The sequence below is a fragment of the Haemorhous mexicanus genome, chromosome 5 (genome assembly GCF_027477595.1).
Source record: "Haemorhous mexicanus isolate bHaeMex1 chromosome 5, bHaeMex1.pri, whole genome shotgun sequence".
NCBI classification, from domain to species: Eukaryota; Metazoa; Chordata; class Aves; order Passeriformes; family Fringillidae; genus Haemorhous; species Haemorhous mexicanus.
The window spans coordinates 64,122,178-64,145,506 of record NC_082345.1 but is presented as its reverse complement, the minus strand read 5'-3'; the positions used below and the strand labels follow the sequence as shown (position 1 = coordinate 64,145,506).

Sequence of the window (23,329 nt, the reverse complement as noted above, 5' to 3'; positions counted from 1 at the left end):
ACTGCTACAGAAACATGGTCTAACAAGAGCAAACTGCAGGCAGTTTAGTCTGTGCTCACATAACTATCTCATTTTGAGGCAGGCAGCAAGGACCTTTCCTTTGAAGGCAGTGTATCCTCCTCATAAAACCCACAGGCATTGCAACACTGCAAGTCATAGGAAAGGATCAAAATTAACAAAGCTTGAAACTGGAGAGGGGGTCTGAATGCAAAGGATATAATTCAGTTTAAACAAAAGCAAGATCAACACTCACATACATATTTAATGAACTGCATGAACCTGAACTCAATTAGCAGAAGCTGCTGCCACAACAGATCACAAACTGCTCTGAAAAAGGAAAAAACAGACATAAGAGCAATAATTTGCAAGACACTTGCAGCAATCTTCTCATAGTCTTTGACATCAATGCACGAGGCAGACACTGTCGATTTTTAGTATCATATATTAAGAAAAAAATATGGATGACTGAATTGAACATAAGGGAAGTTCACTAAGACTAATAAGGGCATAACATGCAATCACAGACTGAAATAAATTATGTGATCTAAGGAGAGGGGAAAAAGAAGGTATTAAGCAATCCTCAAATATAGAGAAAGCTGAATGAGAAGGATAAATTCTTTGCCTTTTCCACTAAAGATCAGAAAAAAGAATAAGAGGTCAAACAAGGAAAAAATGATTTTACAAAGGATTTCTTTGCAAAGAGTGGAATCACCTTGAGATCTCCCACAAACAAGGACTTGTCAAATACAGCTTTAAAATATTCCATCTTGTTTGGCAGCAGAGGTTTTGTCTGGTACTGTGCAGCATTTTACTTCATCTCTACTAAGAAGTTGCCTCTGATGCAAGACAGTAAAATCAATGCACTAATCATTGTTAAACATCAACTGTGAGCTTTGGGGTTTCAGCACAGAAATTAAATCTTACACTTGCCCAGCACTAGGAAAAAATAAAAAGTTCAAAATATTAACATTTGTCTCAACAGCACTAAATAGCTTAAGTGAAGTGATGTAAGCTGCAAGTAGGTGGCAAAAGCTGATTATTTACGTTCTTTAAAATCCTCCTAAGAACCTGATGAGATCCATGGCTATCAGGTAACTGATGCAGCTGTTGCCATCTACACAAATACAGAGCCCAGGGAAGATGGAGCTACAAGACAATTTTTCACCACCTGAAGGACTGACTTCATGGCTACAAAGATATCCAAACTAATTTCATTTTGCCCAGTTACAGAAACTGTCTGACTAAGCCTTGCAGTGCGTCAAGTGAGTTCAGAAAGAGCTGTTACACTAATGCAAAAAAATTTTAAGGAGTACTCAGGCATAGGCCCAAGCTGGATGATGAAAAATGCCCCATTTCCTCTCCCTGCAAAATTTAAAAGCTAATTCTCATTAGAAAGAGCCAGTTCCAAATTCCTCTCTCCTGCATCCACAAATCTGTGTCCCTTATCTTCTAACAAGTAAAATAACATTACTCCTATCTGACACAGGTGTACTGGGAAGCAAGCTGAAAGGAGTTAGTTTCCAACTCTACAACTGTGAAAACTAAGTAAATTACTTGAGAGATGCAGACTTTCCAGGTAAACTTAGGAGGACTCCAATTTGACCTCAGCAACAGAATTTACTGTGCAATCTGACTCTTGTCACAGAACTGATGATTTCGAAATATGCATTACTTAAAACCAAAAAATCACAAACCCACATCTGTTACAAACCAGGAGGTGGAAGATTGAGTAGTAACAAAAGGATCAACTTGAAAAACAAAAATTGATAAAACACTCTATAACACTTTCCATTTCAGGCTTAGCTCAACCTTCATTCTTCTTTTTATAATACTTTTCTTGATCTTTTTAAATACTTACATTTGTCAGACTGATTACATGCGCTACATGAGCTCTGAGAAACCACCGAAGAACCTCTTGTATCAAAGTGAGCTTCATTTCAGTGTTTCAGTTCAAATTACCAAAGGAATACCCAAGTTTCTTAAAGCTGATGAAGTCCAAGATACATACTCAAAGCAGACTTGATAAAATCAACTTCCTACTTAAACCTCAGAAAACAAATCCTTCCTCAACTAAGGATGTACAACGGCTGCTAGACATTGCTCAGGCTGCCTAGGTCAAGGAACACCACAGCACAAAGCTGGGGAAATGTAGGAACAGAAAACCAAATACATTTAAAGCTTCATCAAAATATACTGCAACAAGATATTAGAATCCCTTTAAAAGATTCACAAAGAATTTAGTGAGGCAGCATAATGTTCTCAATATGCACAAAATGTAACACATCAAAAAGGAGAATACAAAGCTAACAAAACATTTTAACTGTAGCAGACCACATTAAAAAAAACCAAAATAAATAGCCAAAGTAAAACAGAAATAAGAAAACCATAAGGAAAATTAGAATCAATAACTAGGCAACCAAGATACTGACTTAAATATTTCAGGAAACAAAAATGATACACAGAAGACAGTTGAAGTCTGATGTTTGCCTGTACACATTATTTATACACCCTCTACCCCTTAATTAGCAAAAATACAAGGAGCCAAGCCTTTTCTGTCAAGCAGCCAAACTGAGAAGTGATAAAATGCCATGAAAACTAAGAAAAAAAATGAGGGAAGACAAAGGAAAAGAAGATACCAGAACTAAACCTCCAGCCAAGTAAAATACAGCTTAGACCATGGAGCTCACCAGTTGAACGCTGTAATAACACAGTTCAGCTTCTTTCATCTACCACAGCCTCTCTCTGTTCCTCCTTCACTTACACAAAAATGGGGAATTATGATTTCAACCCCAAAGAACACAGGACTGGTTTAACTACAGATGCTGATGTTACCATTGTAATAACAATTTCATCTATCCTTCTAGTAAAAGAATTCGATGATAATTCACAACAATAAAATTTGGGCGTTTATTAGCTATTTCTTTAGGGCAGGCACTAGCACACAGCTACGGGGTGTTAATGCAACCCAAGATATCCAGCTGGATTTAAGGAACATACATACATGGACAGATCCAGCTTTTCTTATCTAAAATGGCCAAAGAGCAGCTCTGGAGAGCTGTCCATTATATGTTCTGTGATTTTTATTAATAATGATTCAGTTTATACATACTCAAGAAAAACAGTGACTGTAGTTCACAGAATACTCATATTCCATATAATATATACATATTCAATAGTAAATATTTTCTCAGCCAGCACTGCAAATGTTCTCTTGAAGCAACATTTTAGTTCTGCATATCCTTGTGGATAACACACACCTGAATTCTGTCAATACATGCAGGTGTTCTATGCAAATGTCTATGCAGCCAAAAGGAAAAAATAGGCATGGTTTTCATGAAGGAGATGACAGTGTAACCTACACTTGAACTCTCACAGTCTCAAAAGTGAAGATGAAATAGTTTAAAGCTGATCCATACAACATCTAAATTCACAAATACGGGAGTTAAAAGGGTAATTGTGAGATAAAACTGATAGCAATAACAGGACTGGGTTTCTGCATAAATTGTTTCATAGTCACTGGAGGGGCTTTTTGCAATTACCTCATCACCAAGGTGAAAATTGGACAGACTTTTTCTCCTGAAAACCAGTGCTATGAATGATTTCTGTGCAACAGAAATGTATTTTCTACAGCAAGTTAATAAACAGCAGAGGTGATGCTTAATCAGCAGCTGTTGTTAAGAGAGCATACAGTCATTTCTTTCAAAAAAATTTGAACTAAAAGAATAGTCAAAAGCTGCCAGTCATTCTACCATTTAACTTAAGAGCTTTCAGAGAAGCCAGCCAAGTGAGGAGAAATGCACAGGGATAAGGACCAAATCCACATCCACAATATCCCCAAGTTCTTCTTTGAGGATGGATTTAGAAAACCCAAACTACAAATGCAGCTAATATAACTCTGCCCTATGCAGGTTTTTATGTATAACACTGTATTAAAGCATTTCAGTTTTATGACAATACAGACATACTACTGTACAGAAAGCCAGAAAGCCACAGCTAAACCATTTTTAACCATGAGTTTTGGAGGGTTATCTTCAGCTACAGAAACAAATCCAAAGAAACCTACACACACAAGCATGCAAACACTTGCCCTCCCACCAAAAATCCAATTTGATGTCTCAGTTAACAATTTTATGTCTCTTCTCATCTTCAATAATGCAGAACTGACTTATTAAAGAAATCCCTTGTTTCTAGTCTTCTGTGTCATCCACACTGCAGAGCTAATAGCAACTACTCTAAAAAAAACCCGTTCACAGTTGTTTGAAACCATTATATGACTTTAGAAAGTAAAATGCATAACCTCTTACCTGAGCATGAAAATTTGACATAGTCGTTGTCTCTATATCTTTCTTTCCCAAAATCTCCATTTTCACTGGTGAATTGGGAAAATTAAACGAAAAGTAGTCTAAAAAGTCAGGTAAATAAGTAGCTGCCCCATGAACAATACCCATTACATAGTAAGCTGCACAGTTTTCATTTTCACTAAAAACCAGACCCACAAACTCTTCTGCAAATCTCTCCATCTCCACAGGAGACAAGTGGGAGAGTTCATTACTGTAGGCATGGATAACTGATGCACCTCCGTTAGGCTGGTGCTCAATATGAATCAGCTGTTTGAACTCCAATGTGTCCAACCTTTTGAGTTTATTTTGAACCCGTGGCTCCTTTAACGAGACAAATGGAAACTCACTGTTCTCTGGTATCTTGGACTCATAGTCCTTCTTGGGATCCATATTTTTCCCATTGAAATCCTTAAGATGCTCATCTATGATGCCTTTGGCTTCCTGATCCTCAATGTCAGAAACCAATCCTGAGCAGATGGTCTGAATAGATTTGCTGTACATTTTTGGACGCTTCCTCTTCTCATTCTCTTTATGTTTCTTTTTCTTTTTCTTCTTAACTTTTTTAATCTGTAGCTCTTCTGCATTGGTTTTTGGTTTCTCCTTCCCACCTGTTGAGAGTTTAAAAAAAAAAGATCTCTTAAGGAAATTTTTATACAAAATATATATTTAAAGATTGGGATTCAAAGTCACCAAAACTCTCACCGTGGCACACAAAGACCAGAGACCAAAAGCAAGGGTCACAATGTGTACGTTACCAAAAGTGAGAAGGGGAAGAGACACCTGCCATGTGCAATTGGTAAATAAGCAGAGACAACAGGGGAAAGACATGAGAATAACCCAAGTTTCCCCAGGCTGCTTTCATGATGAGTTGCAGTCCATCATTCCCTTTAGCTGGTCATTAGCAGTTGCTGTCCCATGACGTCCAGAGACATCACAGGACAGCTGTCCAACACTGCCAAACAAGGGGCTACAAACCATCCATGGATATGAACGGCAGCAGCAAGCTGCCCACAAGATGCACTGCCAGAACTGACCTTGTCTGATAGGCTTCTGCACATGGTCATTATTTCACGACTAGAAAAACTTTGTTGAAGAACAAGTGGGAACATCTAAAAACTCATCCCATACATTTTATAACAAATAAAATTAAAACAAAAGACACATTAAAGAAAACGCTCACAAAAAAGAAACTAGCTTCAAGTTCTCTTAATATACAAGCTGACATGAAAACAAACTGTCCTAAATGTCCTAAAGGCAGAAATTACTCATTTGGGGATAGCACATTCAAGTGATTGCCAAGGTAAATGTTCTCACTTGTTTTAAAAAAGTGATTTTTTTTCTTTTGCAAGTAATAGAAGTGGTAGCCAAAAAAGTTCTAGCACTACACTGCCCTAAGATCAAGCAGTCAAAATGATTTAGCACATCATAAAACAAAGTTAGTGGGTATGTTTCAGCACAAAATTATATTCACACCAGCAATTCAAAACCAGCATGTTCAAACACAGAAGCTTTCAAGTTTAAAAATCGTGTACTTCATTGCAAGACTAAGTAATATGAAATCTGCAAGAGTTAAGTTAGCCAGTCTCTACTACAATGTTGCAGAAGATTATTTTCAGTTGGCCATCCCACGTCCAAGTAACAACGAGAGTCCTTTAAGGGAAAAAAAAAAAAAAAAGGAGACCACAACTGTTGGTGTATGGGATATGGGATCACAAATTCTTGCTGATGATTAAGAGGTTGGACATGGAAGATGCAGATACTGGAAAGGAGAACAAGCAATTGAGACACTTAGGTCTGAGTCTCTGGAGGTTTGTGACAGCAGCTAAATACTTCTGGGATTCTTGAAGTGGAGGCAGATTTAGTTATCTCCCTGGATTCTATTTTCTCACAGAGAGGGGAATGAGAAATGCCCTGAGGTCACCTCATTTCTTATTTAGTCCAAACAAGGAAATGGATTCTAGGATTTCTTAACCTAATCTACACAGTTAATAACTACAAAGACTCTCTTCACTCAATCAGATTTAACACTGCACACTCTCTGAACAATTTCACTTTTAGCTAACTAAGTTCAACTGCCAAAAGTTCAACTGCCAGTATCTTCATGGAAGTCTGTCCTTTCTTAGGCTAAATTTAATGTAAACCCAGCATCAAACCTCAGCAACAGGACTGCTTCATCTGGTAGATGCAATATTCACCACTTCTTTGTTAATATCCTCTTTCTGTCAGAGTCTTTAAGTCTAGTGAGCATGAAAAGACCAGGAGGAGCAGCAACAGGTGCTCAACAACTAAGTACCTCAACCTCAGAGGAATCCTGAAAATGGCTCATTCAGGTGGCAGGGTCCTTGTGTGTAATGTCATTACCTGGCAAAAAAATCACCTGCTGCTACATTCTGGGGTATTGTAATGGTGTCATTATGGCATCAGCTCCAGTCAGTGGGAAATAAAAACAAAGAAATGGCTTATGACAGTGGGAAGTTACATACTGCAGGCTTTGAAATCTCAATACAAATCTCAAAATACAGACTCAGACATTTTTCCCTTCCTCCTGACTGCAGGAATTCACAACTGCAAAAAAGCATCTGGGTTTATAGGTATTGCAAACTCTTAGTAATACTTTAACTCAGCATTTTAAAATTGTTTCACTCTAAATATGAAATTTTTTTGTTATGCTGATGGATATCACAAAGAAGTCAAGCATTCTGCAGATATTATATTAGTTTGAATATACAAACTATAGAACTGTAGCACCAAATGCTGGAATGAGGTGATGTAGAGGGAAGCAGGACTTACCTGCCAACCCACTTATTTTCAAATGGAGATAAGACTTTTGTTCAAACTAGTCACTCAGATCTGGGACATTATGTATGGCAGAAAAGGATAGAAATTTGTATTGACTGGGGTTCAAGAGAAATATAAATGGCAATAAACTTCACAGCAAGAAGCTATTTGCTGCAGTAAGAGCCAAATTACTCTCTTCTACTTGAGCATGTTTGTTATCACCAAAGAAAATCCTAAATGAAGATCAGCATCTGTATGTTCTTGCTGAACATCCAGCTATTAAATTACATTATATCATTACTAGCTGAAATGTACTTATTTAATAGATGGGTATGAATTTATATCTGTGCAAAACAACAAAAACTATTGACTTCCATTCCTAAAGCACAAGACAGAAGATAATCTCTTTTCCCCTTTCAATCTGTCCCATTCCTTTTGATTTGAACTGAATTTCATTTAACTGCTCCTGTAATATCTGGTGGCAGTTTCTTTAATTCATCACTTAACATATTTCAAGGATGCAGCTATGCAATAAAAAAAAAAAAAAAAAAAAAAAAAAACTAATGAAACAAACAATTCCACTATTAAACAACAAAGCAGTCTTCCTTAGAGAAGTGGTCAATGCCTGCCCCGAGGCAGTCAGTGTTTAAGAGGCATTTGGACAATGCCCTTAACAACACTGTTAAACTCCTGGTCAGCCCTGAGGTGGTCAGACACCTGAACTGGATGATTACTTTAGGTCGCTTCCAACTGAAATAACTGATTTTTTCTAATTAGTGAGTAGCACTCAAAAGAGCACAGCCATGGTCTTGAAAGCAGTGGTGCCTTTAAGACAGAAACAACATAGATGGAATGTAAATCAGTCTGAAATTATGCAAAGTTCTTGTGAACATATCCAAAGAGGGTTTGTCTTCAAACCCAGTTGTAAAAGTGCTTCTTATTTAACTTGGTATACATCTATGGAAGCACTTAAAACCTTAGAAGGAATTACACTAAGACATTTTTAAAGTAAAGACCATTTATCATTCCCTCTGTTTTCACACCATCTGTATGAAACCTTCAGAAGAGTTAAAAGCTTTTAACCAAAGGATAAAAATAATTCTTTTTTGGGTATAGAAAAAAAAAAATTTCCTCTCAGCTTTAAATACATTGATTTTAATACAGACTGCTTTTACTTCTGAACACAAGATAAAAGGGTTATGTCATCTACATATATATCAATTATTACAATTCATCATTGTGCACTTTCTCAAATCACACAAAGTTGCAAAAATGATGCACACAACTTGGAACAAAATATTTGCCCACAGCCTCTCATTTCTGTGTGCAACTCTCTTCCATGGATTTTTTTGGATCTCTATATATACAAAGGATGGAACTGGAACCAGTTTTAATTCTGAAACACTTGGAAACCAAGAGAGCAACAATCACTGAAAGAACAAAAGGCTGTATAACAACAAAACCACCAGAAGATCTATGATGGAAAGTAGCAGGGCCCCCTGAACTGCTACTTGCAGCTAAAGAGAAAAATGGTGTCTATCCTTGAGAGACAAAACATTAATCCCATCTTCAATGTCTGAACTACTGATGCCACTGAAGCAGAAAAAAAGCCTTAAAACACAGAAACCAGAAGATAAAAAGGATTCCAAATGGGCTTTTTTCAAAACATTACTAGAATTAAACACTTTGGAAAAAAATGCATACCAACGAGAGTAAAACTAAGATCTCTAAAACCACTTCAAGCAGGAATTAGGTAACACAACTTCAAAAACTGCTTAGTTGTTTTGAGTCTTTTTAAAATTCACACAAGCTTTTGCTACTACACACACAAGTTCTGTCAAAAACTCCATTTCCCCACAAGCAGCAAATGACATATATACAGAAAATTATTCATATAGATACTTCATATACCCCACATTGCAAAGAAAAAAACATTTTAAAATCAAATTGTATATTGGAAGACTGAAAAAATGTGACAATTATGCAGCCTTCAAATGGATATGACACAGCTGAGCAATGCATAAGCTCAATGCCAGATGATCCAACCCCCCACCCTCTTCTGTCACTGCTCCCTTCACACGGTCCTGCATCACTGCTGCTACTGACTGATGCTCATCAACTGCACAGCAACTGAATGGCTCAGCAGAAAGCTATTCCCTCTGCTGCTACATCCATGAACTGCTTCCAGCACTGAACTGGTTCCTGCACTAGCACTCTGCTGCTACATCAGTGAACTGGCTCCCGCACTACATCAGTGAACTGGCTCCCGCACTGTCAGACAGGAATTAAAGCACACAGGCCACAAGGGGTACCAGCACCACCCCCTCCTCGGGGCAGCAAACCACCTGGTCTGCTCAGCTCCCTGTCCCCCACACCTTCTCCATCCACCCCAGCACCGAACAAAGCTCAATTTTTACAGGTTAAAAAAGTCCCACCACCTCACCCAACAGTACATTTATAAGACGGATCAATTTCCTAGGAAAACTTAACAAATTTTTGTAAGCTGAACACCTGAACTTTTAAATTTAACAAATAAGTTATAAAATTTAGCTTTTAAAGGTAACATTTTAGTTCATTTATCTGCAGTGCAGATCAGACTAAAATTTCCTCCATCCATCCTCTTACAATGAGTGTGGGTGGTGCTTGGTCTCCACACTGTTTTGACACCTGCATATGCCCAATTTTAGAATACTTATGTTCAACTATTTTAGTGTACAGACAGTTCTCCTGAGGAATACAAACACAAAGTGAAAAACTGATTTCTAGAAGCAAATAGTATTTCTCAGTAAAGCTTGAATAGAATGTGACAGAGGAGGAAGCACATTTCTAGCCTAAGGCTTCTGCTCTGTTCAATTTCAAAGATCTACTCTGAAGTAGATGTTTAAAGCTGCTCAGAAGCTGCAAATACTTAAGAGCAAAAAGAGTTAGCTTGCTGGAATACTGGAATTGCTATCAGCAATGCCCAATAAATACTTTCTTCTTTTACTTCTGCACTAGCTGTAAAGAGGAGCAGAAACACACTCAGTCACTTCTTTGCTGCATACATCAAAGTACTTTAAAGTAAAATGAGCTGCATCTTCCAAAACCAATAACATTAATGGACACCAAAAAAGAAGAGCAGCTTTCCACATCTCTCTAGGGCAGTAATGAAGTTGCTCCAGAGCAGACATACAGAATTTGGTGAAAACATAAATAAGCAATCCAAAAGTTTAAATAAAGACCCCAACACAAGGCTGAGATATCCAGCCTACTTAGTTTTAAGTCAGATTTGGGAACAGCAGTGCAGTACGTGATACAAGCTAACTAGATTCACCTCTTACTGCTGAGGCACACACTGGCAACCCAAAACTTTCAAGACAGGTGTTTCAGAGTTTTCACCAGCACACACAGTACAGGTGTGTACATACATACAAATACATACGACTCTTGGAATAGAATTTCACACATTTTGAAGCGCATGGCATGTTTGTCTCTATGTGTCCTGAGATCCATTTAGACACAGGAGGTACTGAACCTATGAACAGAAAGCTTTTTCCACCACATGGTTTGGAAACACTGAGACAGAAGTTAACAATTTTAAGTCACATTGAAAACATTGCATTTAATGTGACTCACTGCCCTAGGACCCCAGGAATGAAAAATAACAGGGACAGGGGGTGGATTAAAAAACTTTCAGCATTCACATTTACAGGAACTTTCCCCTCCGACCTGTTGTTAAAAAGAAGAGTGAGCTCACACTTTTCTGGACTATAAAAAAAGCAAAGAAGAACTTCTGCTCTTATTTGGCTTAGCAGTATCTGCACAAGGATAGAGCTACAAAATTTGCACTGTATCAATAAAGAAATCAGAAGAATGGAAGTTATGTTCATTCTGTTCATGCATGCACTACTCAGCAGTATCAGAACTAATGCTAAGTAACTTTTAGTCATCTTCTAGGTACCAAGCCTTACCTACCATAAATAGAAAAATAATTCTCACATGCACACATCTACAGAACTGGTAGATCTTTCAAGGTAACTCAGCACACCTTATTTTTTGTGGTGCCATAATATACCTGTCACTGTTAGTGACATGGGACTTACTACTAAGGACTGACACTCAAAACTGTTCAAATTTTATGCAAATAAGCCAATGCTCTGTTATTACAAGATGACACATACCTGTAATTAAAACTGATGCCAGACAGCCTAATATCTGGTTTATCTGTCTAATTACAGAAACCTTCCAAATGTAAGTTTTTGCAAGAAGTCAGACATTATCTGAAATTTATTTTATGTTGTGTTTTGTTCATTTGTTGTGCTTGATCATTTGATCTGAAATTTTAAATAAGCAGAGACCATGAAGTTGAAGACTTTATTCAGTTGTTTCAACCAGAGCAGGCGTTTCTCAACTTCGAGGTCACAGCCAGAATGATTAGAGGGGGACTTAAGATATTTCAAAACAAAAGCCAAAAATTAGTAACACTTAAGTCTTTGTTTCCCACAGTTTTCTAGCTGACAGCTAGTAGCAGGAAGGCACAAACATTTTTAACAGCTACCAGTAATTAAGACTGGTTTTCACTTCCGTACTTTAGGAGAGCCTAGCCACCAAAATTTAACATTTTCGTTTTGATGTACCAGAAGTCTTTGCTTCATATTCCAGATCCCCAGCTCTAGCAGAAAGCTTTCCAGCACAGCTCTCCCTCCAGTTGCCACTTGCTCCATCTCATCTGACATCTGTGTTTTACCCTCTACTCATATTTTATTGGTAAAAGTTGGTAACTTGGTGCATAAGGACTATGAAGCAAACTCAGTATCAGACAAATCAGTGGTGGATTGTGTGCCCTGCACTCTTATCTCAGTCTTACTCCCTCAACTAAAGTGCATTGCATACAAATACTTGAACATTTTCCCTAAAGATACACAAAGACCCATGTCTCACATTCAATATACTGATTTTATAATTACTCATGTAAAAAACCCACCTATAAAAAATTTTAAAGGGTCATAAAAAGGTACAATTAAATGTTACTTCTTCCAGAAGAGTAATTTAAAAGAACTTTCAGGAAACAATTTGGATTTATGTATGTTCATACCAGCAAATAAAATATTCATTTTCAGTTCTTCCCTGAATTTTGGCATTCAATAAACCAAGGCATTTAATCTTGCAGAAATACATAATAAGAATTTCTCCTACTGCAAATTTAGCAGTTGCTGTGCTCAGATATAAATAATCAGGAAAACAAGACTGACTTTTTTCTAAAATAAAAAACAGAAATAGGACTGTTTACATATAAACCTATTAATCATCCTCCTTTTTGCAGAACATCCCATAACTTTGTCACATAACACTGGTGGAAATATTTTGCATGAAATGCTCAATATCTAGACAGTAACTATTTACAACGCAGATTTTTCTAAAAAGTAAATTTAAATCACTTAGAAGTTTCTGAATTTTTAACAATATGCATGTGCCAAGCAGCTTTTGTCTGTAAACTGAGCTCTTCCTTCCACATAGCAGACAGAGACACAGAGACAATTCTACAGCCTTATCTACAGAGAATACATATTTTAAATGCAAAAGGATGACAAAAAAACCTTTTAACTCTAGGTTTATAAAAAAAGCCATCTTTCAGAGGGCCTCATTTCCTTTAGCAGTCTTAAGCACAGTAGAGAAACCCTTTTTAAGAATTGCCCTTCTCCAACACGGGCAAGTTTTAACACTGCTTTCAACAGAACGCCAACCCAAGTTTAGGCAGATGAACAGCTCACAACCCAGAGCCTCCAAGTATAAATAAACTCTTCCACGTTCAGCTTAGAGCACCAAAATTAGGCTTATGCACCAGCTCTCCCTCAAAAGGCATCAGTCCCTCAGTACTGACCTCTTCTATAACTCATCACCTCTGACCTTGGACAGCCAGTTTAGCTGTCTGAAGTCACGTAGGCTGTTACCTCCACCCCCTCAGCCAAAGTCAGTCACAAACAGATGGTCAGAGCAATATTTTACAACAAGATATAGATCTAATACCTAGAAGAAGGAAATAAGCTGTCTTTAGGCACTGTAATCTTGGTCTCTAAACAGACACACACTAAAAACAGAAAAAACAACCACAAAAGCAAAAGCCTGAAGAAATGGAAAGCAGACTCATTCCAAAGCCCACACAGTAAATCCTGAGCTCAAAACAATAGGGCTTGAAGTTTAACTTTTGTTACACAGGAAAAAGACACTCTTAGATAAAGAGTTAGCAATTGAAAAGGTCAGAGAGACACTGACCACTGATATATACAAGATGCTGCATCATAAAGCACTTCTGCCTCTGCTCTTTCTTGCCCAGGATGTAAAGTTAGATCTGCAGGACAGCTCAGGAAATGTTATACAAACCTCACAGCACATATAAGCACATTCAGTCAGATTCTGGAGGCACAGAAGACACCAAGCTGCCGTTCTGAACAGGATACAAACCCTGTGGAGGTGATCTGTCTGCTCTAAATAACTGCTCTCCTGACTCACTCCCTTCTATCCCTGAAACAAGAGTCAATTTTGCAGGATACTGGCAAACCAAACACAGCCTCTACAAAACACTTAACAGCCAACACCTTAAAGAAAATATAAAATAAGCAAAATAGGGGTGAAGCATCTAATACACTTGTAGCACTGTTTGTTGTGAAAATAAGCTATCCTGCTTCTCAGAAGAGGTCTTCTAACACAGTCCTTGGGCATATGCACTTTAACATTAACCTGAAAATAAAGCACTGTTTTAGGTTCAACAGCCCCATGAGGTATCATCTATTAGATTGGTGCAAGACAACTTGCTCTCTTTGCAGATTGCACCTCTTCTGCTGAATGGCAACCGAAACAGAACCCAGTGTAAAAAAAGGCTGCTACTCAAACTAAGCCTGAAGAACCCACTGTTATGGCAGTTACGTGTTGCCCAGTATCTGAACCATCGACTTCCTTCCATGCTCAGCAAAGACTAGTCACACCTGCCTTTGCACAGGAAGTCACCAGCTTACACAATCCTCAAGTTCATGGCAGTACTTTGAGATCTGATCAACACAGGTTTTAAGCTGTCATTGTTAATACAGTTACTTGCGTGTAGAGTATAATACGTGATGCAGTAATTAAAGGGCTCTGTGCCTCTGATCTCTTATGAGCATTCTGAAGTTCAAGATTTGATTTGAGGGTTTCAGTTTCTGGTTTGTAAATTAAATCCTACAGTATACGAGGTAACAGAAAAACATATCAGGCATTTGTTCCTAACTTCAAAAGTAGAGTCTGAAAACAACAGATTAAAAAAACATTTGGTCTACTCAAATAAGCAACACCCTCACAGAAAATCTGATGCAGCATGACCTAAGTGAAGAGTAAGGTGGTTCAAGTACTGGCTTAAACTGCTGTGCTCAAAGGGTTGTGAGCAGCAGCACAAATTCCAGTTGGAAACAGTCACTGCTGGAGTAATCCAGACCTTAATATCTTGTGTTGGTATTGTTCAACCTCTCCAATAATGGCATCATGGGACAGAGCACACCCTCAGCAAGCTGCAGCTGATCCAAAACTGGACAGAGCTGATGCACTACAGAGCTGCACTGTCAGTGAGAGGGACCTAAAGAGGCTGTAGAAATGGGCCAACTTGGGGGACTCATTAAGTTAACAGAGGGGTGGGTAAAACCCTGCACCTGGAAGAAATAAGCTCATGGAGTACAAGTTGATGACTTTCTTCACTCCCTTTCATCAGGTTTTTCCACACACTGATAGGATCCCCCCGTGAGCCTCCTCTTCTCCAGGCCTATCAGTCCCAGCAGCCTCTGCCTTTCTTCATAGACCACACAACTGACACTTAGCTTGGGCTGGAATGGACCTTTCAAGACCATCTAGTCCAACCTGCTGCAATAAGCAGGAGCATCTTCACAATTAGATCTGGTTGCTCAGAGCCCAATTCTTGACCTGCCCTTGAACACTGCCAGGGATGGACTATCCATCACCTGCCTGGGCAACCTGTTCCAGTCTATTATCACAATCACTATAAAAAAATTTCTGTATATGTAATCTGAATGCAGTTGTCCAGTGAGACTGTTACCTCCACCCTTGGAGATAAGAAGTCTGATAATCCTGGGCAACCTGCTCTAGTTGATCATACTTGGAGTAGCTGGACTAGATCCCTTCCAAGCTCAACCACTGTACAGTTCTAAGATTCAATGGATGTACAAGCCACATGAGAATTTAGCCTTAACTGCCTCTCATTACAGAAAACAAAGTTGAAGAAATTAGCCAAAATTAAGACTGCATGTTGCATACAATTGCCTAGTATTTGACAAAGCTCCTGAATTATAACTCCTTAATTACTCAGTCCTGTACAATTAATGCTAGTCATAAAATGTAACATTCATTTATCTTTCCTCCCCACAAGATATAAAATGATAACCTACATCTTGTCAGCAGTTATTGAAGAATCACTAATATTGTTCCTTGAAGTACTGGTCTTTCCTATTACTACTATTCTATATACAACACTGTGATGATAGTTTTATCTTTAATTTCCAGTACCTAGCACAGTTGACAAAAAAAATTAACAACTATATCAGGTTTTAATTTGCAACTTTTGTACCAACTAACCAGGAAAAATGGCATAAGTTAAAAGAAAAAACATAGTATTAAAACACAGCATCCAATCAAAAATACCTCTAGCACTAGAATGAAAAATCACTACATAGTCTGAACCTACCTTTCTGCAGTAATTTGATCTCTCCATTTTCTTTCTTGATTTCATTCATTAGTTTGTGCTTCTTCTTTTCTTTTTGCTTCTTCTCCCTTTCTTTAACTTTGTCTTTGATTTGACCTGAAATGCAAATATTTCACAATTAAGCAAGAACAGAAAACTAATTGTAATGTACATGTTTCCTATTTCTCTTATGCAAGCTCTATTAAGAGGATATAGAGGAGGAGTTACAAGGAAATCCCAGTACTTACAATATGAAAAGCTAATATTTATCTGTTGCATAATCCAACATAAGCTTCTTTAACTCAGAAAAGTTTTGTTTGTTATGTTCTGGCTGTATGCAGAAACCCAGCAAGTTAACTGTGTAGTAATTTTTGCTTACTCCTATACCTTCTGCTCTTATTTTGCATCTGCAGTCAGCTCATTTGTTGAATTTGGAATCGCATGCATTACATAAGAATTGGGGGGGGGAAAAGTACAGTTAGCATTTTCTTGGGTGCACATCTACACTGAAAACCTCATAACTATCTATACATACTCTGAACTTAAAGGCTTTTGCAAATACCTGGGAAAGATGGCTTAATCTGTCAAATGAAAAGTCGTTTATATTACATTCACAGGCTAATGCAGCAATAGCAGTCAGATATAATTAATAAAAACATGAGATGTGCTGCATTCACACAGCAGATTTAATTCACTGGTGCTTCCCCTGCTTACCTACAATCAGCAACAGCTTACCTGAGCAGTCTCATTTTTCATTTACTTTCTTGTCAAGTCACTCCAGGTTTTTAAATCCCTGATGTAGAAAAGCAGAGCCTTTAGGCATGCTTTCTGCATGTAAAATACTAGACCTAGAGGAATTCATAGTCTCAAGCAGTCATCTTTGCAAGCCAAGTTGAGATTCACTTCTGAGGCCGAGCATTAAAGTCAGATTTTACTAGGCTTATATGCAGAGCAGCCAGCACTTCACGCCTTATTTCCTGGCCTGAAGCCAGTACCTGCTCAAAGAGTTCACTGGGCTTTTTAACCTCCACAGGGAAAGAGGAAATCTGATTTCAAGCTTCTACATAATGTTATGCTTCAGTAATACAGCTGAGAGACAGCCCTGATGTTTTATTCATGGTACTTGCATTATAAACCCCAAGTAGAAGCAAAGAAATCCAATTACTCTTCCTTAAGCATTCACATAAAATAGAAGTAGCGAGTATGTTCGCTACTAACAAATGAGAAATATTTCAGAACCAAGCCAAAGAAAGCCCTCAATTCTAGAAGGCAATGTAGAATGACCCCTAACCAAACTACTCAGGAAGCATGTTGATACAGGTGCAAAGAGCCGACAGTAATCCACGTAAATGAATGCTCTAACAGTGATTCCACAGCATTCATATCTTTCCTCTGAGGAGTACTCTAACGAGAGTACAGAACTTAAACCCTTGCAGTTCTTAGAGTGAAGCAAAGGATGTCTTTTAGGGAGAGTCATAAGAAAATGAATCAAATAAAAACCAAAATAGATGGCAATTGAGATATGCCTCTTGCCTCTCCACAGATCATAAGCAACAGGGAGATAACAGAAACTATACTGGCACAAACATAAAAACGTAGCTGCACTTAGAAGATGTTTTAATTGTAAGTGACTGAAACAGCCATGTCCAAGAACAGCCTCCTCCTAGCACCTCTGTGGGAAGGGATGGATGACAAAGCATATTTATGTGTATAGGAGACCACGGAAACCAAACAAGCCTTCCTAAGCAACACAAACCTTTCTAGAAATAGGTTAAACTGACATAAATCTTCCTCTCCAACCTGTTTCTCCCCAAAAAAGGCAACTCTAATTTGTAAATCCCCTGCAACCTGAGTATGAAATTGGGTAAACTGTACAACAGGAGTTAATATAAAAGCAGACACTCAGCTAGCAGGCAGTAACACCAGGCTTGATTTATAACCTTGGCTGAATGATCAACTCAGCCAGAACTACAATTATCATGGGAAGACCTAGATTTTATCTCAATATTTTTGTATGGTTAAGAGGCACACTTGACTTCTGCTATCACCTACAAATCAAAACAAGATTGAAGAGCATATATAGATGTTGTCTTGTTGAAAGAGGACAAAAGACTGAAAGAATCTTTAACTGCCAGCTCATGAAAATGAGGCCAATGAATCTCCCAGTTTTGTCAGAAGCAACACATAAAGACAGAAGACCTTTTAAAGTGCCTCTAGTTTATTTTCACTTCTACAAAGCAATTAGAGTCAATGGTGAAACTTTCCCAACAAAAGAAACAATGAATGTGTTCTGTAACTTCCCCCAGCAACAGCCACAAGTAAATCCTACCATAAGTGATCGCAAATACAATGTAAATGAAGCTGAGGGAAGTTTGGAGTAAACTTTCCCTTCTAGAAATCACAGTCTTGTAACCAAACCAGTGTAGAGCCTGATGCAAGTAAAAGGCAGTTGAGAAGCTCAATCTGAATGTACAGATTTTCTGATTTCCTCCTTCAAGGCTCACAGAATAGCTTAACAATAGCCAGTAGTTCACCTTAAAAGAAAAGCATAAATACTGAAATTTAAAAACAAATCTTTGTACATTAAAAAAAACCTGTCAAAATGAGTTATTCCATGGATTAACACCTGAACTTAATTCTCAGTTGAAATGTCTTAAGATTCTGAGCATTAGTATATTCTAGTCTGGCTTGCAGAATTCAAACACAACTCTCAAACAAAAGTCTGCAGATTGTTCTCCTGAGGGACATCCAGAAACATGAACATTCTTCATAAAATTCCTGCTTTAAAATTAATACCCCCAATATTAAACAATTTACAACCTACATGTCACAAAATAAACAAGCAGTGAGTGACACTGGCAAGGAAAAACAAGAAAATCTTGTTCTGTTGAAGTTATAAAAACCTGGAATGCTCTTGTACAGCTTTTTTGAAGTTTACCAGTAGAAGCTACTACTGGTCTCCATTTCATATGTAGGGCACCAAGACCACAAAGTAGTAAAAGGTAGGAGATGTTTATAATAAGCTTTCCACATCCATAGAATATTCTGCAGTTAGCTTCCACCAAGACTACTCCTAACAAATAAAAAAGAAAAATAAAAAAAGCTTTTTGAGCTGCTGTGGACGAAATGAGCCTCCACAGAAATAACATAGCCCAAACACACAAGAGGGAAGGCCTTTACATACCTCCAAAGATACTAAAACTAAAAGCCAATCATCTGAAGTAATTTGTGTCCCATGGTGAAAAAAAAAGGAATCTATCTTTACACTACACTTGTCCCACCTACTTCTCCAGTGTGAATCCTGCCAATGGGCTCAGCTCCTCACAAACTGCTGCAGTGTGGGTCCTTTTCCATGTGGCACAGTCCCTCAGGCACGGCCTGCTCCAGCGTGGTGACCCATAGCATCACAGGTCCTGCCAGAAAACCTGCTCCACCATGGGCTCCTCTTTCCACAGGTCCTGCCAGGAGCCTGCTCCAGCAAAGGCTTCCACGGGGTCACAGCCTCCCTTGGACATCCACCTGCTCCTGGCTGGAGTCCCCTAAGGGTTGCAGGTGGATCTCTGCTCCCCAGGGACCCCCCTGGGCTGCAGGGGCACAGCTGCCCCACCAGGAGCTGTCCCAGGGGCTACAGGGGAATCTGCTCTGGCACCTGGAGCACTTCCTGCTCCACCTTCTATACTCTGTCCAGCTGCAACTGGTCCTGTGCAGTAAATTTTTCCCCCTCTTAAAAAACATAATCCCAGAGATGATTACCACCATCACAGGCAGCTTCTCAAGGAAGCCACCCCTGTATCTCCCCTGCTACCTTGCCATGCAAACCAAATCCAACTCTACTAAATTAAACCACTGTATACTTTTTAAAATATAGGGCTTAGTAGGAATAAGTATCCCTGTTCAGAAAAAATACAACACCTAAGGAATGAAGAGATTTCTACATGTCTCATTCAAATTTACACTAAGGAGTGTCACCATAAAGTCCATATTCCTTGCCTTGCGTGTCACGAAAACTGTACACCCACATCCAAAAGAAATGCTGCAACAGCAGCAGCAACAGCAGTACATTAAAATAAAAGAAGTGCAACATATAGACAGGAAGACAGTTATGGTGTGTGCCATCTCACCTTTCTAAAGGGCATCTGAAAAATATCTTCACTTTACAACAATCCTACACAATGAACTGAACTAATTGAGAATTATATGCATACTTCCTCCTGAAATTCCAAAGCTACTTTTTCTGGATGTTAGGTTAAGTACATAAATAAAGGAAATGGATATACACCATTTTTATACATTACATAGCCATTTACAACTAAAGGGTGCAGTAAAAGTTCTTTGTTTCCCAACTCAAGAGATATTCATAGCAGCCACGATTTCCTAAGCAGTAAATACAGGAACACAAATTCACAGATCACACCATCCTGATTTCAGAAATCTAATCAGATCTTTGCCTCTACTGCAAGCTTTCTACAGACAAAAAGGTAAACCAAGAGTATAGAAAGTGAATACTAAGTGGAAACTGCTCTTGAGTGGATCTTATGTACAAAGTGGTGGCTGTAACTTGGGAAATTTGCACCTTAAAGTCCATGCAGGAACTAAAACAAGCAAGTCCATTTCAGCACTAAAAGAGGAGAGCTGTACAGCCCTGTCAGATGCCAAAAGCTGCAGCTGCTCTGCATCATTTTCCAGATGGTAACTCACATTAGCAGTCAGTCATAGATTATGTTCAAAGTATTCTGCCTGCCTCTCCTCTGTTTGATTTAAGGGCTGTTACTGCACATGAAGCAAAATATTTACAGACTACTGCTAAGGGACACCATCAATATGGATAACACCACCAGCAGTGTAACTGAAAGGAAGGGGGAATAAGGAGGGGCACACAAGAACATCAGTTACCATCCCTTCCATCAGCACCCTCCTCACTTTGAACAAATATCCATAAAAATAAAACCTCAAGAAGCCATGTTTAACTGGTTATGCAGGTACATGAAGTACATTTAATATCATCATGCTAACAGCTTTGACACCTGCACTTATCAAATCCTACAATGTACACTGCAGAGCAGGTTTCCCAGCTTAATGAACATGGAAAAACCCATACAGTATGTTCAAGATAAAATACAAACCATCAAAAAAGGGATAGGTTTCACATCCCAGCAACCAGGAACATATGGCTGACATTCCTTTCAGTAATTTAAGTTTAAAATCCAAGATATGACTCAAAAAATCCCCTTATCGGCAAGAATATTTCCTCAAGCTCTTCAATGAATGAAAAGGAGGACAGATTCCTTTCAGAATAAAAACACTTTTAAAAAACTGAAATATGATCTTCACAGTTCCCAGTTCCTTTAAGCTTCTCACTTGTAAGGAGACCTTCTACATGCAGAACTGAATGAGTTTAAGCTCAAGCACTGGCGAGTAGAAATCAGTAGCAAAGAATGTGAGAGCTGCAAACAAGGCCTCTTAAAGAGGTTTCAGATCAAATGCTTCAGCCTCCTGATCTTGTGTCAACTAAGAAAAATCATTTGGTATTCTAAAATCAGAGTAAGTTTCTGCTGCGTCAATTATACACAAAGTTGGATTCCGGGTTACAGGAAGAGCATGGTTCTCCAGTTTAGAAAGATTTTGCTCTGCCTAGCAAATGTCAAGTTACCTTATCAAAAAGGGGCCAGGGTCCCTCGAGAAAAAGATGCACTGCTCCAAACTCATCCCAGCATCGCAAACTTACATTACTGTCACTACCAGCTCTGAAAACTGATCTGCAAATCTCAAACAGCAACAGAAATTTGAGAAGTCCCTCTTCCTCCTGAATACCATACTTAAAACCTCAAACACTTTCTAGACATTGCTGCTTACAGTAGGGTATCTAAATAGAAATATATTGAAGAATTCAGATGAGAGTGGTCAAGAGGTCTCATAAGCATGAAAATGACTTTTATTTAAAAAATTCAACAGAAAGGAGGGGGAAGTGAGCCACATAGTCCAAGGAAAAAGAAAAAAAGGGAAGTAGTAGTTAACAGAAGGAGGAAATGTTTAGCAGAAGAAAATATAAAAGACACCCTTATAAGCAAGATGCATGGTCCCAGTTCTAAAGAGGGGTAAAAGAAGATTCAAAACATTCTTCAACCTACTTTGGCAAGAGAGACTATGAAATGAGCATCCCACTGGATGCCAACCAGAATTATTAAAACTGAAAAGCATAACTTCTGGAAAGCTAAAATCTCAGAAGGGCCACACGATACAAGGTAACTGTTACCAGAAGAATCACTGCTAAATGTTCATGTGAAATCTAATCTTATCTATCCTTCACAGATAGCAGGAGAAAGAAGGGGGTTGGAAAGGGGGGGGCAAAGGAGGGAGAGTTAAAAGAAAATAGACTAATTCTAAAAACAAAAGCTACAGTGCCATATTCAGCTTTCTTGCTCATATGGGAAATCCCCATCTGCAAGTCAAAAAGCGTCAATCTCATTTTGCAACTGCCTGCACACTGAGGCAATCTTACAAATGGATCACTGAAGAAAAAAAAAGGAGGGAAGGAGAAATTGTACACAGAAACAACAACAAAAGCAGAAAAGATGGATAATGCAACTGTATTACACCTTACAGCAAGTATAGGGATCAAAACCAAAGATTTGGCCAGGCATTGCCTAATGAAGAGGGGAGTGGCTGAGCTGAGCTTTGCACTGTTATGAAAACAATGTCAACTATGAACTGCTAGAGCAGAGTATCAGTTAAATGACTAACTGAATCAGCAGAGTCATAGCATGAACAGCAATCACTTCTGTCAGACTGACACGGTGTTTTAAAAACAAAAACATTGCACAACTTTAGTTCCACTATCAGAATGTTCGTGACAAGTGAAATTTAAGCTTACTTTAAACAGCCTAAACCTCGTTATCTGCAGAATAAATCATGCATCTGGCAAAAGGCTCTTTCAGGCTCTCTGCATGGTAGATCATCTCTGAAGGGGTCACTGAACTCCATTCATTTAATGGAATCACAAGCTGTAAGGCCTGCTTATGACTCTGCAACTTAAAAGCTCTTTGCAATTAATTAAAAGACCAAAGAAGTCTTTAAACAAAGACTTGAAGAAAATATAAAAAAAATTTTTGAAAAGCTTTAAGCACATCATCCATCTTGGCTACTACCAAGCTTAATATCATCCTATCACTCAGGAAATTAGGGTGCCTCAGAACTAGGCTCCCTTACCTCGTAATCACTACTGCAAGTGAAGGACACACATCAGCTCCTATCATCAGCTTTTCTGAATGCAAGGTGAAAAATCTCACCATTTCCTCCTCAGTGTCAATATTCCTATCATCATTACCGTAATTAAACTAAAATCAGGAAAATGCATTTGCTACCAGATCTCACATCATTCACTCCACATCACTGCACACCCTCAGTCCCTGTATTATTTTGTCTATACCACAGTCCTAACAATCTCATGAGACAAATTTTGCCATTCTTCTCCTAATTCCTCTAGCTTTGCTTCTTATTTTCTCTAGTACTGAAA

General features: G+C 38.4%; 1 protein-coding gene across 1 annotated transcript in view; it reads right to left on the bottom strand.

Moving 5' to 3' along the window:
* Window positions 1-23,329, bottom strand: part of RSBN1L (round spermatid basic protein 1 like) — a 45,845-nt gene that overhangs the window by 18,939 nt on the left and 3,577 nt on the right. The window contains exons 2-3 of the mRNA XM_059847423.1: window positions 15,820-15,933; window positions 4,305-4,948 (exon numbers count right to left, since the gene is read on the bottom strand). Coding sequence (XP_059703406.1) covers window positions 4,305-4,948; window positions 15,820-15,933 — 758 coding nt within the window. The remainder of the gene's footprint in view (window positions 1-4,304; window positions 4,949-15,819; window positions 15,934-23,329) is intronic.